Source organism: Muscardinus avellanarius (genome assembly GCF_963383645.1).
Source record: "Muscardinus avellanarius genome assembly, chromosome: 18".
NCBI lineage: Eukaryota > Metazoa > Chordata > Mammalia > Rodentia > Gliridae > Muscardinus > Muscardinus avellanarius.
This window is the reverse complement of record NC_137804.1, coordinates 43,893,820-43,910,606: the sequence shown is the minus strand read 5'-3', so window position 1 is coordinate 43,910,606 and position 16,787 is coordinate 43,893,820. Positions and strand designations below refer to the sequence as shown.

The following is a 16,787-nucleotide window of genomic DNA, read 5'->3' as shown; positions in this document are numbered from 1 at the left end:
GAAAGCCTGGGTCTCCTGACCCCTGCCTCCCAGGACCATTCTGGGGCTTAGCCTCACAAGCCCCAGGGCCATGGAGTCCAGCAGGCTTGTTGGCTCTGTGGACTTAGCAGCAAGGTGTTCTGTCCCTGGCAGGGGGCCAGGAGCCAGACCTCGTCGTGGATGGGCCAGCTGGGGTGTGGTCCTAAGCTCTAGGAGGCCGTAAGCGGGCTCTAAGCTATTAAGGGGTTTTAGGCATCAGGGGACAAAAGCCGATTTGTGCTTTGAGCAGGTTACACGGCTGCTGTGTGGGTGGGAGGCAGCTGGGGACAGGGAGAAGCCCGGGCTGGGGCTTGGACTAGTGGCCTCAGATGCTGGCTCGGGTTCCAGCGGCAGGGTGGGAAGGCATCCTGGTCCTCAGGGCCCTGCCCAGGCTGAGGTGTGGGGGGACAAGATGAGCTAGGTCGGCCCCACACCAGGGCACCCAAGGCCAGGCAGGGCCCTATCCGCAGCCACACCACAGGGGCCTGAGTGGCCCAGGGGCCATCACCCAGAAACACCAGGGAGGCGGAGACCTCAGGTGACAAGGCTCAACTTCTCTTTAAGTTATTTTAATCAAGTAGGTGGGGAGGACAGGGCTGAGCTGAGGCCCGAGTCCCTGAACCGCCCAGCTCAGCCCCACAGCTGGACGGGCCTCCAGGCTGGGGATGCCAGCCCCACCCAGACAGGACCCGAGGGTGCCGCCAGCTGTCTTCCAGAAGGCCGTGCCCCACCGGGGTGGGCTACTTGGGGGTGCTGCCGCCCTTCTTGGGGGTGGTGGGCTTCTTGCTCTGCCAGAGGTGTCCCTGGATGGTGAAGGCATCGACGCTCATGGACATGGTCTTGGCGGGGATCTGGGTGAAGCGCTTCCGGTCGGAGTTGTACTTGTAGATGCCCTCCACCATGCTGGGCGTGACGGTGCGGGGGCCGTAGCCCGCCAGCCGCGTCAGCTCCTCCGTCTCCCCCGACAACGTGTAGAGCGCCCGGAACTGGCAGCTCGAGTCACGGAAGAGGATCAGGAAGTGGTTGGCCTTGCTCTTCTCGATTTCCTGGGGACAGAGGGGCCGTGAGCCGTGAACCACCTCGCGGCGCGACAGGCCACGGGGCCGGGCAGGCGGGCTCACCTCCAGGATGCGGTTCTTCTGCGGCTCGTTCACCCTGCCCGCCAGGCAGCAGTGCGACAGGGCGTTGTGGATGATGAACTTGTTGGACTTGGCGCTGGGCTCCTTGTACAGCCGGGGACCTGGCGGGTAGGGCGGTCAGCAAGCGCGGGGTGGGGGCGGTCAGCAGGTGGGGCGGCACCGTGCAGCTCCCGCGGCTTACCTGTGTACTCGGGCACTGAGGCGGGGGAAGAGGCGTTGCTGCCGTTGTCCCAGTCGCGCTCCCGGCTGCCAGGCAGGCGACTGGGGGACATGAGGCCAGATGGGGATGGGGCCCTGCGGCGGAGAGAGGCAGGGTCGCAGCGATGAGCCAGGGTGTGCAGGCGGCCGGGAGGGCAGAGAGGCAAGCCCGGCACGCTCTGCAGAGGCGCCCTACCAGGCAGACAATCCCCTGCACATACACACCCGCACACGCCCTTCTACCCGGGCACACGCTCGAGCCACAGCCTGCCCCGGGTTTGCACGGATACATGTGCACTCAGATTACCCAGCCTGGGACCTCTGCCTGCCCCAGCGGAGCTCACCGAGACGTGGGTCTCTTCACGCCCAGGTTGTTAGGGGTCTCGTTGGCCACAGAGGACAGGGACAGGGTGGACTGGGAGTAGACCTTGCTGAGCCGTGAGCCTGGAGGAGTCAGCACCAGAACGCATGCCTGAAGCCCCTGCCCACCAAGGCCCCAGCAGGCCGCGGCCCTGCCCCCACACCTGACCTTCCTCCTGCCTACAAGGGAGGGCCCTTGCCCCTGGTGCTTGCCGAGGCGTCCCCACTCGGCCACGGAGAGACGGTCCCTCACCCCGCCATAGGCTCCTACCACCCCATGTTCCTGCCCCTGCAGACCCGACCCCACACCCACAGCCTCCTCACCCAGCAGGCCACGAGCTGGGCTCCGTGCCAGGGCCGAGTCGTCACAGCAACCAGAGCGCGGCCGGGGGGCCCTCCGACCCCGGCCTGGCCCCCCGGTCCCTGCCGCCCGGGGCCGCAGCACCTTATCGAGGTCATCCATCAGCTTTAGCTGGGCACGGCGCTCATACTCCAGCCTGGTAAAGTCGCCTCGCCGGGGACCGACCTCCTCCTCGGGGGCCCGGGCAGCAGGGGCCGCGGGAGCTGTGGGCGCAGCAGGGGCAGGCCCAGGGGCCTCCTGGGCCAACCTGCGGATGGAGAACATGGAGCCGTGGGGAGGGTGCGAGGAGCTGGGGCCGCAGCCAGAGCCCAGGCGGGCCCACCGCACCTCACAGCCTCCTCTGCCCGCTGCTCCTTCTCTGCCTCCTGCCACTGTCTGCGCCGCCGGGCCTCCTCCGCCCGCCGCTGCTGCCGCTCCAGCAGGCTGGCCCGCTTCTGCGCCATCTCGTCCTCGGGCTTGTCTTCATCCTGGGGGAGACGCCAACTCTAGCTCCAGCCACCTCTCTCCTGCCGCAGCGGAGTCTCGCCGCCATATCAGCTAGCCGCCACTCGCCCCCGCCAATGTCCTGAGAGCATGCAGTTGCGGTGCTAGGTACTGGGGGCAGAGGGACAGAGCTGGGTGCTGCTCACCCAGTGGGTGAGCACCGGGACAAGAACCTCGGGGCGCTGTCGGTCTGCACCTGCAGAGGCACTACCCACCCTGCGGATGCCAAACAAGGCTTCCTGGGGTGGACAAGGGCTCAGAGTGAGGGCGAGGACAGCCTTCAATAGTGACTGCAGAGGCCCAGGCAGGGGCAAGAGCTCGGTGCAGCTGGGGACAGGGGCGGAGCCCAGAGCGGCAGGGAGGACGGAACCCGACTGCTCCAGGAAACTGGCCAGCACATGGGGCTGCAGCAGGCCAGTGGAGGGTGCCTGGTGGTCCAGGCCACAGGAGCCGTGAAGGAGAATGACCACACAGGGCATAGAACCAGGAAGGGAAATAGCGGGGCCCTGCTAGGGGGAGAGGACATGAAGGCCCGGCCCCGCCTGTGCGGCTCGCCCTCCTGCTCACCACCCCAGCCTATTGCCGAGCAACCCACCCGCCCGCCACTCACCCATCTGTCCATCACACTGATCATCTACCCACCCAACCTTTTACCCACCCATCCACTGACTCACCCACCCACCCAACCACCCATCCACTTACCCATCCATCCATTTACCTATCTCGCACCCATCTATACCCACCCATACATCCATCTGCTCAAGCCACCCGGCTGTCTGCCACTGCCCATCCACCCATCTCTCCACCCCCCAGCCATCCCCAGCACATCCCATTTCCGGTCCAGCTGTGGGCCCACCCTCGTCCACCTGCACTGTGTCTCACCTTGTAGAAGAAGCCGAGCCCGGCCCGGGGCTCTCCCTCAGAAGACGCCTCTTCCTCCAGGGAGTCCTCAGCCCCAGCGGGGCTGCCATCTCTGTCTTCCTCAGCGGCGGGCTCTCCCAGGCTGCCCAGGGGGATCTCAATGAGGCCAGGCCGGGCAGCGGGCTCCTCGGGGGCCGTCCCCTCCGCCAGGAGGATGGAGGAGCGTGTCTGTACGGGCACCTGGCTCGGTGAGAACTTGCGTAGGTGGGGGAGGCTGTCTACATCGTGGGGTGGTGTGAGCACCCTCGTCAGGGGCGCCAGCCGCAGCTCTGCTGGCCGTGCGTGTTTGGGGCTGCGGGGCGTCGGGCTGGGGCCGGGCCCTGGGCTGCGCCGGGCAGCTGGAGCACGCCGGGCAGGGCTGGGGGATGCAGCTTTGGGCCCAGCGGTAGGGCCAGGGATGACCCACGCAGCAGGTGGCGGGGCAGGTCCAGGGGCCTCGGGCGGAGCCAGGAGCCGCTGCTGCTGGTCCGTGAGCCTCTGCATGTCCCGCTGCAGGGAGCTTAGTGCGGCACTCAGCTTGCTCACCGCCCGGTTGTAGTCCCCCAGCCCCTCCGGGGGCACTGGGCCCAGCTCTGGAGAGAAGGTCACCATCTTGGGCCGAGAGGACGGCTCCCCCTGGCCCTCGCCTGCCGGCCGCTCACCACCAGGAACCAGATCTGCCTCGGCCTCCCCAGCAGCCTCTGCCTCGGCCTCCCCGGCGGCCTCCCGTGGCTGCACCTGCAGGAAGGCGCTCTTGCCCAGCCTCTGGCGGTGCTTGGCAAAGATGGCTTCAATCCGCCGCTTCTGGGCCTCAATGGCCCGGCGTTTCTCCTCCAGCCGGGCTCCCAGCATGCTCATCTCGGAGCTCAGGGCCTCGGGGGCGGGCGTGGGCGTGGGTGTGGCCGTGGGGGGCCCTGCCCCTGCCTCGGCCTCCTTCACCAGCTGCTTCTTGCGCTCAGCAAAGCTAGTCATCTTCACTTCCGCGCTGGCGTTGGCCTTCGGGGACCCCTCAGGCGGGGCGGGGGTGGTGGACGCCTCCAGGGGCGGGGTGGGGGTGGGCTTTGAGGGCGTCTCGGGGTGGGAAACGTAGATGGGCACTCTGGCAGGCCCCTCGGGGGAGTGGAGGTAGAAGCTCCCGTCCGCGGCCCCGTCGGGAAGCAGCCGCGGCTCGGCGCTGTGGATGATTTGCAAGGCCTCCTCGATGGTGGGCAGGTCGCCAGGCTCCGGGGTGGGCTGGGCAGGGCTCCGCGCTGCCGCGGGACGCGGGGGCCCCAGGCTGTCCGAGCTAACGGAGCGGAGAAGGACAGGGTCCCCCATGACCACATCCACGTCGCTGTCCAGGCCAAAGGGGGTGCTGAACGACACGGCCTGGGAGAGCGGGCGGCTGCGCGGCCAGAGGGAGCAGTCAGCCCCGGGGCCAGCTGCCACCCGGCCTCCTCCGCTGCCCACCGGGCTGCACTCACCTGAGCTGCCGGTTCCAGGCCTTTCCCAGGGCCTCCATGTGCGACATGGATGGAGAGGACTTCAGGGAGCCTGGGGAAGGCAGGGCGTGGTCACTGCTCAGTCACTGAGGGGTCACTCTGTCTGGCCAGGCCAGCGGCCTCTGGCAATGGGCCATTGAGTGTCCTTCAGGGGAACTACCAGGGAGGTCACCCCGGGGCGACAGAGGGGCCAACGGAGCAGCCACGAGGAGACGACAGGGGTCAGCTGGGGCCGCCTTTGGGTGGGGTCCCCAGGGACAGGAGCCACCCCACTCCTCACCTGTGGACCCTCGCAGCGGGGACTGGGGACCGCCGGGCGACAGGAGCGGATGGCGGAAGCTAAAGACGGGGGAGCTGCAGAGAGAGGGCCTTGAGCCCGTGCCCCAGCCCTTCCCGCATCCCGTGCCCAGGCAGGGGACGGACAAACCTGCTGCCACTGTTGTTCTGGGAGGGGGAGGCCTCGGTGCCCCGGGGGGACATGGCTGCAACACAAGGAAGCGGGTCAGCAGGGCCGGCCTCCCGCCTCCCGCCTCCCCGCCCGGGGCCTGGCCTCACCGTGTCCGTCGGGCAAGTCCTTGGCCTGCACGAAGTCCGGCTTCAGCACCTCAAAGCACATGAACATCTCGGCCAGCAGCACCACCAGGTTGACCTGGGGACGGAGGGAGGCTCAGCCAGCGGGCGGCGCGGCCGCCGCCCGGGCCCCCAGACAGCCTTACCTTGAGCGGGGGCGGGACATAAAGCAGGTCCTCCAGGGACAAGGGGCAGCCGCGAGGGAGCCGGGAGGCGCAGAAGTCCTGCACCAGCTGCAGGTTGTACAGGCTGTCCGCCACAGACATGGGGTCCTTGAGGCACACCTCTGCGGGGACAGGACGCCTGGGTCCCCCACTCCAGGGAAGGCGGAACGGGGGAACTTCCACGGGCCCAGTCAGTGCCAGACGCCCTTCACAAGGTACACCCGGTAGCCTTCGAGTTTACCCCATGACTAGTCACCAGACTACGCGTCACCCTGTGGGACACCTGATCTAAAAGGTACTCCTAAACTGGGCGTGGTGGCGCACGCTTGTAATCCCAGCATTTGGGAGGCCGAGGCAGGCGGATCGGGGTTCAGAGCCAGCCTCAGCTACTTGGTGAGGCCCTTTGCAACTCAGTGAGACCCTGTGTCAAAATAAAGTCTAAAGGCTGGGCGTCGTGGCGCACGCTTATAATCCCTGCACTTGGGAGGCTGAGACAGAAGGATCACGCAAGTTTGAAGCCAGCTTTGGCTACTTAGAGAGACCCTGTTTCCAAATAAAATATAAAATAGGTCTGGGAGTATAGCCCGGAGGTAGAAAGCCTCTGGGTTTCACCCCTAGTACCACCAAAATAAAATAAAATAAAGACTAAAAAATAGGTCTGGGGTGTAGCTGGGAGGTAGAATGCCCCTGGGATCCATCCCCAGTACTACAAAAAAATAAATAAATAATACAAATAAAAAGTATTCCTGGGTGAATCCATCCTGTCTCCCCCAGTGAGGACGCTGAGCCATCTTGGGAGGCTGGCAGCGGGCTTGGTCCTTGTGGGCTCTCTGCCCCTATAGGGGTCTGGCCCATGATCCTGCTGCAGGAATGAGTTCTATGAAGCAGAGGGAGGTTGGGCACGGCTAACGAGGGGAGAGAGGAGCAGACTCAGGTCTACAGACTCCAGACGCCATGCCCATGAGCAGTGTTTGGTGTCCTGGTCCCCAGGACCCGGGGACAGGGCCTGGGGCTGGGATTAAGACGCCCGGCTTCCCAGGAGGGGCTGGACGGTCCCTCACCTTCAAGTCGTAGGAGCTGGGGACAGTAGCAGTGGATTGTGGCGGCCAGCGCTGCCCCGCTGGCCAGGTCCTGGAGGCTGGTCACAGTTGGGAAGCAGGGGGCACGTCGGGCCACCGCACGGTCCTTGCGGTACCGGATCTGTGGACAGGAGGCAGGTCAGATCAGCAGCCAGGCTGGACCCCAGGGCAGCGCCATGCAGGCTGGGTGGGGAGGCCTGGGATCTCCGCCAAGAGGGGGCGGGAAGCCGGGGGTCCCGGAGCCAGATGGGGGGCCAGCCTGGAGCAAGGAGGGGCAGCAGCAAGAGGCGGAGGAGGTATCTGCGAGCAGCCAGGCCAGCAGCGAGGGCTGGGGACGGGGCGTCCTGGGCCCCAGGGGCAGGGGATACATTACCATGGGGGGTTTGCTCCCCGACTCCTTCAAACAGAAGGCAATTGCGTGCTGGGGGGAGAGGAGCGGCCGTCAGCAAGGCGGGAGGGGTGCTGAGCTGCGGACCCCCGGGCCCCCAATCCCCCTATGGGGAAGGGGGGAGACCTGCCCCTGTCCTGAGCCCTAGCCATCCAGCTCCCTGACTGTGCTCTGGCTGGCTTTGGGGACCCCAGCTCCTCCCAGCCCCCAGGGACTCCACGGAGCAGCCTTCCATGCAGGGAACCCTCCTCCCTTAAGAGACCCAGACCCGGCTGGGGGAGGAGGCGGGGGAAGCGGGTAGGCAGGAGACAACCCCCAACCCAGACCCCAGGGTGGGGGAGGGTGAGCAGAGGCGGGGACCCCAGCAAGCCCGGCCCCCACTCCTCGTTGACTCAGTTGCAGAAATGAACCTATGAAGCACAGAGAGGTTTTAGTGCTTGTCGAGGTCACACGGCTAATTGGGAAGAGGTTCCAATTTGAAGCTTTGAGAACGAGCCTTCTTCTCCAGAAGCTACAATTCTCGTCTCTGAATCTTTGCCTGGGTTTGGGAGCCTTCTGCTACCGAGCTCCCCACCTGCCCCTGGGCCCCGGACCCTCACACAGGGCCTCCCCTGGTAGCAGGGTGAGGTTCTCTTGGCTGACTGGGCTTCTCCAGCCCCAGCCTGGGGTCCCAGGGCCTGTGCTCACAACCAGCAGGGGTGGGTGAGGACAGGAGAGGGGAGGAGAGGATGCAGCAGGCAGGCAGATCCAGACAGACAGACAGACAGACGGCAGGGCAGGCAGAAGGGCGGACAGACAGCCCACTTACAGGAACCAGCTTCCAATACCAGCGCGTGGGGCACTGATGCCAGAGGGGCAGAGAGGGGGACAGCAGGGGCCGGCGCAGGGGAGGGCGAAGACAGACAGAGAAAGAGAGAAAGTCACCTCCAGCCCGCCCACCCGCCCGCCGCCGCCCGCCCCTCGGACCTGCCGTCCCCCGGGTCTCACCGAGGGCTGCGTGGACGCCGCCCCGTCCGCAGGGGCCGCGGGAGAGGCGCGCTGCGCCGCCTCCTGCTCCGTCTTCTCCTGCAGGCGCCGGACAGTCTGGGGACCAGGGACAGGCTCAGCGCTCCGCTCAGGGGGCGGCCCGGGACTCCTGTCCTCGCCCTCCGGGCCCAACCCCGCCTACCGTGTCCACCCAGAAGAGGAGCTTGTGCTCCAAGCTGGTCAGGGCCAAGGGGCCGGGAAGCGTCTTGGTCCACTCGAAGGCGAACGCGGCCATGAGGGCGTCAATGACGGCCAAGTGGGCTCCCTGTGAGGGCAGAGGCCGAGGATGACCGCAGGCGGGGCCTCGAACGGCCAATGAGGAGACGATGCTGGGTGGGCGGGGCCGAGGAGGAGGGCCTGGGGCAGGGCCAGGACCTTGGGGTGGGGTCTGGAGGGAGGACACCAGGCTGGGCTCCTGGAAGACCCACAGACGAGGAGCCCCCTTTGAGATCAGGCCTTGGGATAGAGGGAGCCATGCGGGGAGGTACGTCATTCTGTGGGAGGAGCTAGACGTGGTGAGTGGCGCTCCAGGGGTGGGGCCATGTCTGATGGACAGCTTGGGGGCGGAGACAAGCCTAATGGAGAAAATTTGAAGGGAGGAGCCAGACCTGGTTGGAGGAGCTAGCCTGATAGGTGGGGCTCAGGGGAAGGCGCCAGGCCTGGTGGGTGCGGTTTGAGGGGAGAGGTCAAGTCTGGAGGGACGGGGCTGGCCTGGTGGATGCGGCTCAAGGGGAGCCAAGCATGGTGGGAGGGGCCATCCTGGTGGGTGTGGCATGAGGGGAGTAGCCAGGCCTGGCAGGAGGGGCTAACCTGGTGGGTTTGGCCCGAGCGGGCAGCAATGCCTGGTGGGAGGGGATAGCCTCATGGGTGTGGCTCAAGGGGAGGAGCCAGACCAGGTGGGAGGAGCCATCCTGGTGGGTGTGGCCGAAGGGGAGGAGCCAGGCTTGATGGGAAGAGCTAGTCTGGTGGGTGTGGCTCAAGGGGAGGAGCCAGGCATGGTGGGAGTGGCTAGTCTGGTGAGTGTGGTTCGAGGAGAGGAGCCAGAGTTGGTGGGAGGGGCTATCCTGGTAGGTATGGTCAGAGGGGAGGATCCAGGCTTGATGGGAGGGGCTAGTATAGTGGTTGTGGCCAAGGAAGGAGCCAGTTGTGGGAGGGGCTATCCTGGTAGGTGTGGTCAGAGGGGAAGAGCCAGGCTTGGTGGGAGGGGCTAGCCTGGTGGGTGTGGTCAGAGGGAGGATCCAGGCTTGGTGGGAGGGGCTAGTATAGTGGGCATGGCCAAGGGAGGAGGCAAGCTTGATGGGAAGAGCTAGTCTGGTGGGTGTGGTTCGAGGGGAAGAGCCAGGCTTGGTGGGAGGGGCTAGCCTGGTGGGTGTGGTCAGAGGAGGATCCAGGCTTGGTGGGAGGGGCTAGTGTAGTGGGCGTGGCCAAGGGAGGAGGCAAGCTTGATGGGAGGAGCTAGTCTGGTGGGTGGGGCTAATATAGTGGGTGTGGCCAAGGGAGGAGGCAAGCTTGATGGGAAGAGCTAGTATGGTGGGTGGGGCTAATATAGTGGGTGTGGCCAAGGGAGGAGGCAAGCTTGATGGGAAGAGCTAGTATGGTGGGTGTGGCTAGCCTGGTAGGTGTGGTCAGAGGGGAGGATCCAGGCTTGGTGGGAGGGGCCAATATAGTGGGCGTGGCCAAGGGCGGAGGCAAGCTTGACGGGAGGAGCTAGTCTGGTGGGTGTGGTCAGAGGGGAAGAGCCAGGCTTGGTGGGAGGGGCTAGCCTGGTGGGTGCGGCTCGTAGGGAGGAGCCTTGAAGGCAGGCAGGACCTACCATGAGGACGGGCTGGTGTCTCAGGTCGGCCTCGCGCACCGGGCGCTCGGGGAGCGCGGGCACCGTGCCCCTCCGCGCCAGCAGGGCCAGGAGAGCAGACGGGCTGGGCGGTGTTTCCAGCTGCGGCAGCGCCTGGCGCCAGGCCCGGCAGTAGAGCTCGGCCGAGAGCAGCAGGCGCGTCACCGGCGGCTTCACGTGCTCCTGCGCGTACTGGTCGGTGTAGAAGGGCTCCCACAGCTCCGGGGGCACGTGCTCTGCGGCAGGGGAGGGGGCGAGGCGTCAGGGCCGCGGTGACAGGGCTCCAGTGGAGGTCTGGACCGGGAGGATGGCGCCAGGAAGCGCGGGCAGCAGGGAAGGTGGCTTAGCAGAGGAAGGGGTGAAGTGGTCCCAGGCAGAGGGCTGGGGTGCAGAGGCCAGGAGGGGCGAGAGCAGGGCGCCTCTGGGCGAAGGCAGGCTCTTGAGTGACCTGAACTTGGCAACTAAAGGAAGGAGTGGGGGAGAGAAAGATCCCCAGGGCTCCATGGGGCCTTGCGAGAAACGAGGGGCAAGGAGGGGAGGGTAGAAGCTGAGTGTGGGAGCCCTGGGGATCCCTCAAGGCAGAGGACCTGGGGGACTGGGGCTTAGGGGGACAGTGAAGGCCTGGCATCCAGGCAGCCAGGAAAACCCCACTTGGAGGGAGGGGTCCAAGTTGGACCCAAGAGTGGAGAAGACAACGCCTGGAAGATCAGGGAGGCTGGGGAAGAGACTGAGGACAAGGGGGGCAGTCCCCGCTGCTGGTCCAGTCCACTCAGCTGTTTAGTATATGGGGTTCTATTTTTTTTTTTTTTTTTTTGCAGTAATGGGGATAGAACCGAGGGGCATTCTACCTCCAAGCTATACCTCCAGCCCTATTTTTTATTCTCTCTCTCTTTTTTTTAATATTCTTTATTTTTGAAACAGGGTCTAAGTAGCTGAGGCTGCCCGGGAACCACGATCCTCAGGTCTCAGCCTCCCGAATGCTGGGATTACAAGCGTCAAGCGTGCACCACCCTGCCCGGCTTTTCTCTAATTTGAAACAAGGCCTCACCGAGTTGTAAAGGGGCTCACTACGTAGCTGAGGCTGTCCAAGATCAGTGATCCTCCTGTCTCAAGCCTCCCAGACGCTAGGATCACAAGCTGTGCACCACCATGCCAAGCTTTTTTTTTTTTTTTATGCTAGGGATTGAAAACAGGGGGCATTCTATTTCCAAGCTACACCCTGATCCATTTTCGTTCTTATTTTTATTTTATTGGTACTGGGGAGTCTACCTCCGAGCTACACCCTCGGCCCTATTTTTTTTTTTTTTTTTTGCATCAGTCTTACTAGGATGGTGAGTGTCTCAGTACCTCCTGAAGCTGTCCTGGAGCCTGGGATCCTCCTGTCTCAGCCTCCCAAGCACTAGGATTACAGGCATGCGCCACCACACCAGGCTTATTTTTTATGTTGAAATGGGGTCTCACTAGCCAGGTGTGGTGGCGGACGCTTGTAATCCCTGTGCTTGGGAGACTGAGGCAAGATGATCACACAGATTAGAAGCCAGACTCAGCTGGCTTAAGAGACCCTGTTTCCAAATAAAAATATTAAAAAATAGGTCTGGGAGTGTAGCCCGGAGGTAGAAGGCCGCTGGGTTTCATCCCCAGTACCACCCAAAAAAGAAAAAAGAAAAAAAAAAAAAGAAAGAAAGAAATGGGGTCTCACTAAATTGCTAAGGCTGGCCTCCAATCTGCCATCCTCCTGTCTCTCAATGTGTGTTTGAAAAGAAGGGGTGGGGGCTCTCATCTGGACCAGATCTCCCCCAAGCTTGGACTTCAATGCCAGGCTCCAAAACAAGGACCCAGAGGCCCTTCAGAGTCATGGCTCCCCACCCCCTAAGTCTACACCCCTCCAAACTTAGAGCCCCACCCCGGGGGGCGCTGCTCTCCGGGCTGCTCCTTCCAGGCTGACTTGCTCCTGCCCTCTGCCCCTCCCCTTCTTCAGCCTCCCTGACTTGGCTTCTGCCCTGGGGCTCCCAGCTGCCCCGGGTGCCAACCCCAGCAGCACTTCCGGGCCTGGCTCCTGCCGGGCTCCAAGCCAGCTCCTCCTTCCAGAAACCGGCTTCCCCTGGTGTCTCCTGTAAATGGCCATGCCCAGCCCACCCTGGCAGTGGCAAGCTCTGCCACCTGCTGCACCCCCACCCCGGCCCACCGCTGCAGTGAGAAGAAGCCACAGGCCCAGGCCCTTTTTTTTTTTTTTTTTTTTTTTTTTTGACTAGGGACTGAACCCAGGGGCATTCTACCTCCAAGCTACAACCCCTGTTTTACAACAGGTCTCACTAGGTTGCTGAGTCTTGCCAAGTTGCAGAGGCTGCCCTGCCTCCTGTGGCCTCCAGTCTCAGCCTCTGAGTACTAGAATTACAGGCTTGGGGCCACCACGCCCCCAGCCCACCCTCCTTCACTCCCCACTCCACATTCCAGCAGTACTCCGGTTTCAACCCTGATACATCCCGAATCCAAACTGGGGTCTCCCCAGGCTCTGCTCAGCCCTGGGCACTTTCTGCTCCACCAGCAAAACAAAGCAAGCTTCTTTCCCTCAGGATTTCTCAGAGCCTTCAAGATATACATTAAAAAAAAAAAAAAAAAAAAGCTACCCTTCAGGCTGCTACTGCTTATCAAGCACCCGCTCTATCCCGTGCTACTCCCAAGCAGTGACCATCAAAAAACGTCCCTGAGCCGGGTGTGGTGGCACACGCTTGTCATCCCAGTGCTTGGGAGGCTGAGGCAGGAGGGAGGATCCAGGTTCAAAGCCAGCCTCAGCTACTGAGTGAGGCTCTCAGCAACTTAGTGAGACCCTGTTTCCAAATAAAGTATAATATAGCCGGGCGTGGTGGCGCGCGCTTGTAATCCCTGCGCTTGGGAGACAGAGACAGGAGGATCGCGCAGGTTCGAAGCCAGCCACGCGCACTGACTTAGGAGACCCTGTTTCCAAATAAAAATGTAAAAGTAGGTCTGGGAGTGTAGCCCGGAGGTAGAAGGGCTTCCAGGAACCCCAGTACCACCAAAAAAAAAAAAAAAAAAAGTCCCTGAAGCTGGGTGTGGTAGCGCTTGTAAACCCACTACTTGGGAGGCTGAGACAGGAGGGTTGCAGGTTCTCAGCCAGTCTCAGCTATGTTGTGAGGTCCTCCGCAACTTGGTGAAGCCTTGAGTAAAGAATAAAAAATAGGGCTGTAGATTGGAAGTCGAATGGCTCTGGGCTCCATTCCCAGTACGGTGCGCTTGTCCCTGACACTGCCAAGGGTCTAAGGAGAAACAGCACCGGCAGCTCGGATTGGTGCCGCCATGGAAACAGGGTCTAAGTTGCTGAGAGCCTCACTAAGTAGCTGAGGCTGGCTTCGAACCTGTGCGATCCTCCTGTCTCCGCCTCCCAAGCGCGGGGATTACAAGCGTGCCCACCACGCCCGGCTATATTTTTTATTTTGAAGCTGGGTCTTGCTGAGTGGCCGAGGGCCTGCAATCTGCAATCCCATCTCAACCTCCCAGTGCTGGGATTACAGTAAGCACCGCCACACCCAGCTATAAAATGTTTATTGAGCAGCCACTGCAGAGCAGAGCTGAGCCACATATGTATAGTTTGGTTTTAGGTTTTGTTGGGCAGTATGGGGGTTGAATCCAGAGGCGGTCTACCTCCGAGATACACCCCAAGCGGTTTTTTTTTTTAAACAGGTCTTGCTAAGTTGCTGAGGCTGGTCTTGAACCTGAGATTCTGTGTCTCAGCTTCCCAAGTACTGCACCATCGTGCCCAGCACAAAATACCAATTCTTAAACCACTGTACAGATAAGAAAACCAAGGCCCGGAGAGGCGAGCAAACTTGCCCAAGACGGCAGAGCCCACGTGACCCTGACCCTTCTCATTTCGCCCTGACGGTCGGCCAGCATTTGCCCTTCCAGACGTACCGGACACAGAGCCCCCTCTGAGTCTGCGCCCTGCAGAGCCGACGGGCCTGCACTCCCGCACGGGGCGCAGTCCCACTGGGCAGCTGCATGTCAGAGCTTGTCAGCCCCTAACATCAGCCATGGCTCCCCCTGCCCTCAGGTCCCACCCTCAGCCTGAGAGGCCTCCATCTGGGATCTCACAGCCTGCCTCACCTTCCACTGGGACCCAAAGGTCCCTCTCTGAGAACTCCCCGTTGACACAGGCCGGTGCTTTGCACATCCAGACTCCCCTGGCAAACTCCTACACATCCTTCCGTACCAGGCTTTCCTCTGCGACCCTTTCTCCTCCTCGGAGGACTCCCTCCCCAGTGCAGTCTCCCCGGGGCCTTATCACTCTGCAGCCGGGGTCTGGTTTCGTGCCCATCCCCCTCCGCCCCTATCGGTCTCTCCTCCGCATCCTGAGTGTCCAGCGCTGGCACACGCCTGCCGGGCATCAGCACAGCCGCCCAGAGTCCTGTTGCTCCCCACTCCATGTGGGAGTAGATGGGAGAGACTGAACTTGGCCCCCAGGGCAGTGGCAGCCACCAGACAAGTTACGCAGCTGGGGAGCGGGGTCAATAAGAACAGAACTGAAACTGAGACGCAAAAAGATAACACACAAGCCGGGCGTGGTGGCCAAGCTTGTCATCCCAGCATGCGGGAGGCTGAGACTGGAGGACCTCGGTTCATGGCCAGGCTCAGCTGCTTAGTGAGGCCCTTTGCAACCCAGTGAGACCCTGTTTCAAAATAAAGAATAAAAATATAGGGCTGGGAGGGGAGCTCGGAGGTAGAATGCCCTGGGTTCCATCCCCAGTACTGAAAAAAATAGAAGAATGGACATACCTGTTATCCCAGTTCTTGGGGCCTGAAACAGAAGGATGGCAGGCTGGAGGCCAGTCTCAGCAACTTAGCGAGATTAATCTCAGTAACTTTTTTTTTTTTTTTTTTTTTTTTTTTTTGTGGGTCTGGGGATGGAACCCAGGGGCATTCGACCTCCGAGCTACACCCCAGCCCTATTTTTTATTCTTTATTTTGAAACAGGGTCTCACTGAGTTGCAGAGGGCCTAAGTAGCTGAGACTGTCCGTGTGCGATCCTCCAGTCTCAGCCTCCGGAATGCTGGGATTACAAGCATGTGCCACTACGCCCGGCTAATCTCAGTAATTTAACAAGACCCTGTTTCAAAATAAAAAAAGGAAGCCGGGCGTAGTGGCTCACGCTTGTAATCCCAGTGTTTGGGAGGCTGAGACAAGAGGATCACAGGTTTGTGGCCAGCCTCAGTAATTTTTTTTTTTTTTTTTTTTTTTTTTGCGGGTCTGGGGATGGAACCCCGGGGCATTCGACCTCCGAGCTACACCCACTGCCCTATTTTTTTATTCTTTATTTTGAAACCGGGTCTCACTGAGTTGCAGAGGGCCTCACTAAGTAGCTGAGGCTGTCCGGGAACCGCGATCCTCCAGGTCTCAGCCTCCCAAATGCTGGGATGACAAGCGTGCGCCACCACGCCTGGCTAGCCTCAGTTACTTAGTGAGGCTTTCTGCAACCATATAAGACCCTGTTTCAAAATAATAATAATAAAAAGTAGGGCTTGGGGGTGTGGCTCAGCGGTAGAATGCCTGTGCGTTCAACCCCCAGTACCAGAAAAACAAAATAAAAACAAAAGCGGACTTGAATGAGTCTAGGCTCCAGGATCCTAACCCCCTCAGGAGGCTGGGCCTCCTTCCTGTGAGATGGAGTGGTCATTTCTGCTCAGTCCCCTGGCCAAGGGATGATGATGTGGGACATTAATAATAAGAATATCACCACTAATCCCACCAGCTGCAGAGGTGAGACTCCTGGTGGGGTACCGCGTGCCAGGCACGGGGAAGTAATTCCGCAGTCAGTACCTTCTGATACTTTCCTGGGCTTTGCTCAAAAGGTACTGGGGTCTCAACCCCGCACGCATGCTCCCCTGCCCATGTGTGCGCCCCACACACATTTCCGGACAGGGATAAATCAGAGAATGGACGCCTTCTTTGGTGGGGGGGTGGGGGGAGCTCAGAGAATCAGAATCCGTTCCCCGTTCTAGGAGCCTGCCGCTCCAACTCCATTCTGACTTTCAGCGTTCCGCTCTCTGCAGCCCTGTGACCTTAAACAGGCAGGACCGGGCCGTCCTGAGTCGGGCCACAAACCCTTTTCCTCCACTTGCAAATCCCTAGGGTGGGCAGGCCTCTGGGGCGGCCATGCGTGGCACCGAGCAGCAGGAGCACCGGGCCAAAGTGGAAGGGCCAGGCTGGGGCGGAGGCAGCAATCATGGAGACCCACACCCAGAACAGGTTGGTCTGGGGAGGCCACCAGGAAGGGGGACAGGGTGTGCCCAGCTGGTGCCCAGGCGAGTGGGAGCAGGGCGGCCGTCCACACACACACACACGCACGCACACGCACGCACACCGCTCCCGGGAAGGCCCAGACCTTCATTAGCCCCCGTGCTCGCCGGGGCCAGGCCCCTGCTCGGCCGGGCCTGCGACCTCGGCCGCCCCCAGGCCGGCAGCCCGGGGCTCCCTGCCGGGGCCGGCGGAGGGGTGCGCGCGTCTGGGGCTGGAGCGCAGGGCTGCGCCCGAGGGGCGGCGGGCTCACCTGGGCAGGCCCGGCCGCGCAGCCCGCCCCACCCGCGGCCGCGGGCAAAGTCCGCGGCGCCGCCGCAGCGCCATTGTTCCCACGGCGCGCCCCGCCCCCCGCACCTGCCGCGGTACCTGCGCCCCCGAACGCGGCCCGCAGCACCCAGGCCAGGCTGGCCGCCGCCTTGGCGCGCGAGAAGTCGTACTGGTCCAGCGACTTGATCTCGGGCACCAGGAACGTCCTCC

The 16,787-nt window shown here is 62.3% G+C and overlaps 1 protein-coding gene across 8 annotated transcripts in view; it reads right to left on the bottom strand.

The window, feature by feature from the left end:
• Positions 1–758: 758 nt before the first annotated feature.
• Positions 759–16,787, bottom strand: part of CAMSAP3 (calmodulin regulated spectrin associated protein family member 3) — a gene marked incomplete at both ends in the record, with an annotated part of 16,066 nt that continues 37 nt past the window's right edge. Inside the window, 19 exons of one of the 8 annotated variants that reach the window (XM_080715794.1) lie at positions 759–1,064; positions 1,140–1,258; positions 1,339–1,451; positions 1,700–1,799; positions 2,040–2,323; positions 2,404–2,543; positions 3,442–4,843; positions 4,923–4,992; positions 5,221–5,294; positions 5,368–5,422; positions 5,496–5,589; positions 5,657–5,796; positions 6,736–6,874; positions 7,127–7,174; positions 7,950–7,982; positions 8,129–8,224; positions 8,310–8,432; positions 9,981–10,234; positions 16,677–16,787. The exon at positions 16,677–16,787 is cut by the window's right edge and continues 37 nt beyond it. In XM_080715794.1, coding sequence (XP_080571920.1) covers positions 759–1,064; positions 1,140–1,258; positions 1,339–1,451; positions 1,700–1,799; positions 2,040–2,323; positions 2,404–2,543; positions 3,442–4,843; positions 4,923–4,992; positions 5,221–5,294; positions 5,368–5,422; positions 5,496–5,589; positions 5,657–5,796; positions 6,736–6,874; positions 7,127–7,174; positions 7,950–7,982; positions 8,129–8,224; positions 8,310–8,432; positions 9,981–10,234; positions 16,677–16,787 — 3,701 coding nt within the window. The remainder of the gene's footprint in view (positions 1,065–1,139; positions 1,259–1,338; positions 1,452–1,699; positions 1,800–2,039; positions 2,324–2,403; positions 2,544–3,441; positions 4,844–4,922; positions 4,993–5,220; positions 5,295–5,367; positions 5,423–5,495; positions 5,590–5,656; positions 5,797–6,735; positions 6,875–7,126; positions 7,175–7,949; positions 7,983–8,128; positions 8,225–8,309; positions 8,433–9,980; positions 10,235–16,676) is intronic. The other 7 variants (XM_080715798.1, XM_080715796.1, XM_080715800.1 and 4 more) reach the window with 7 other exon arrangements.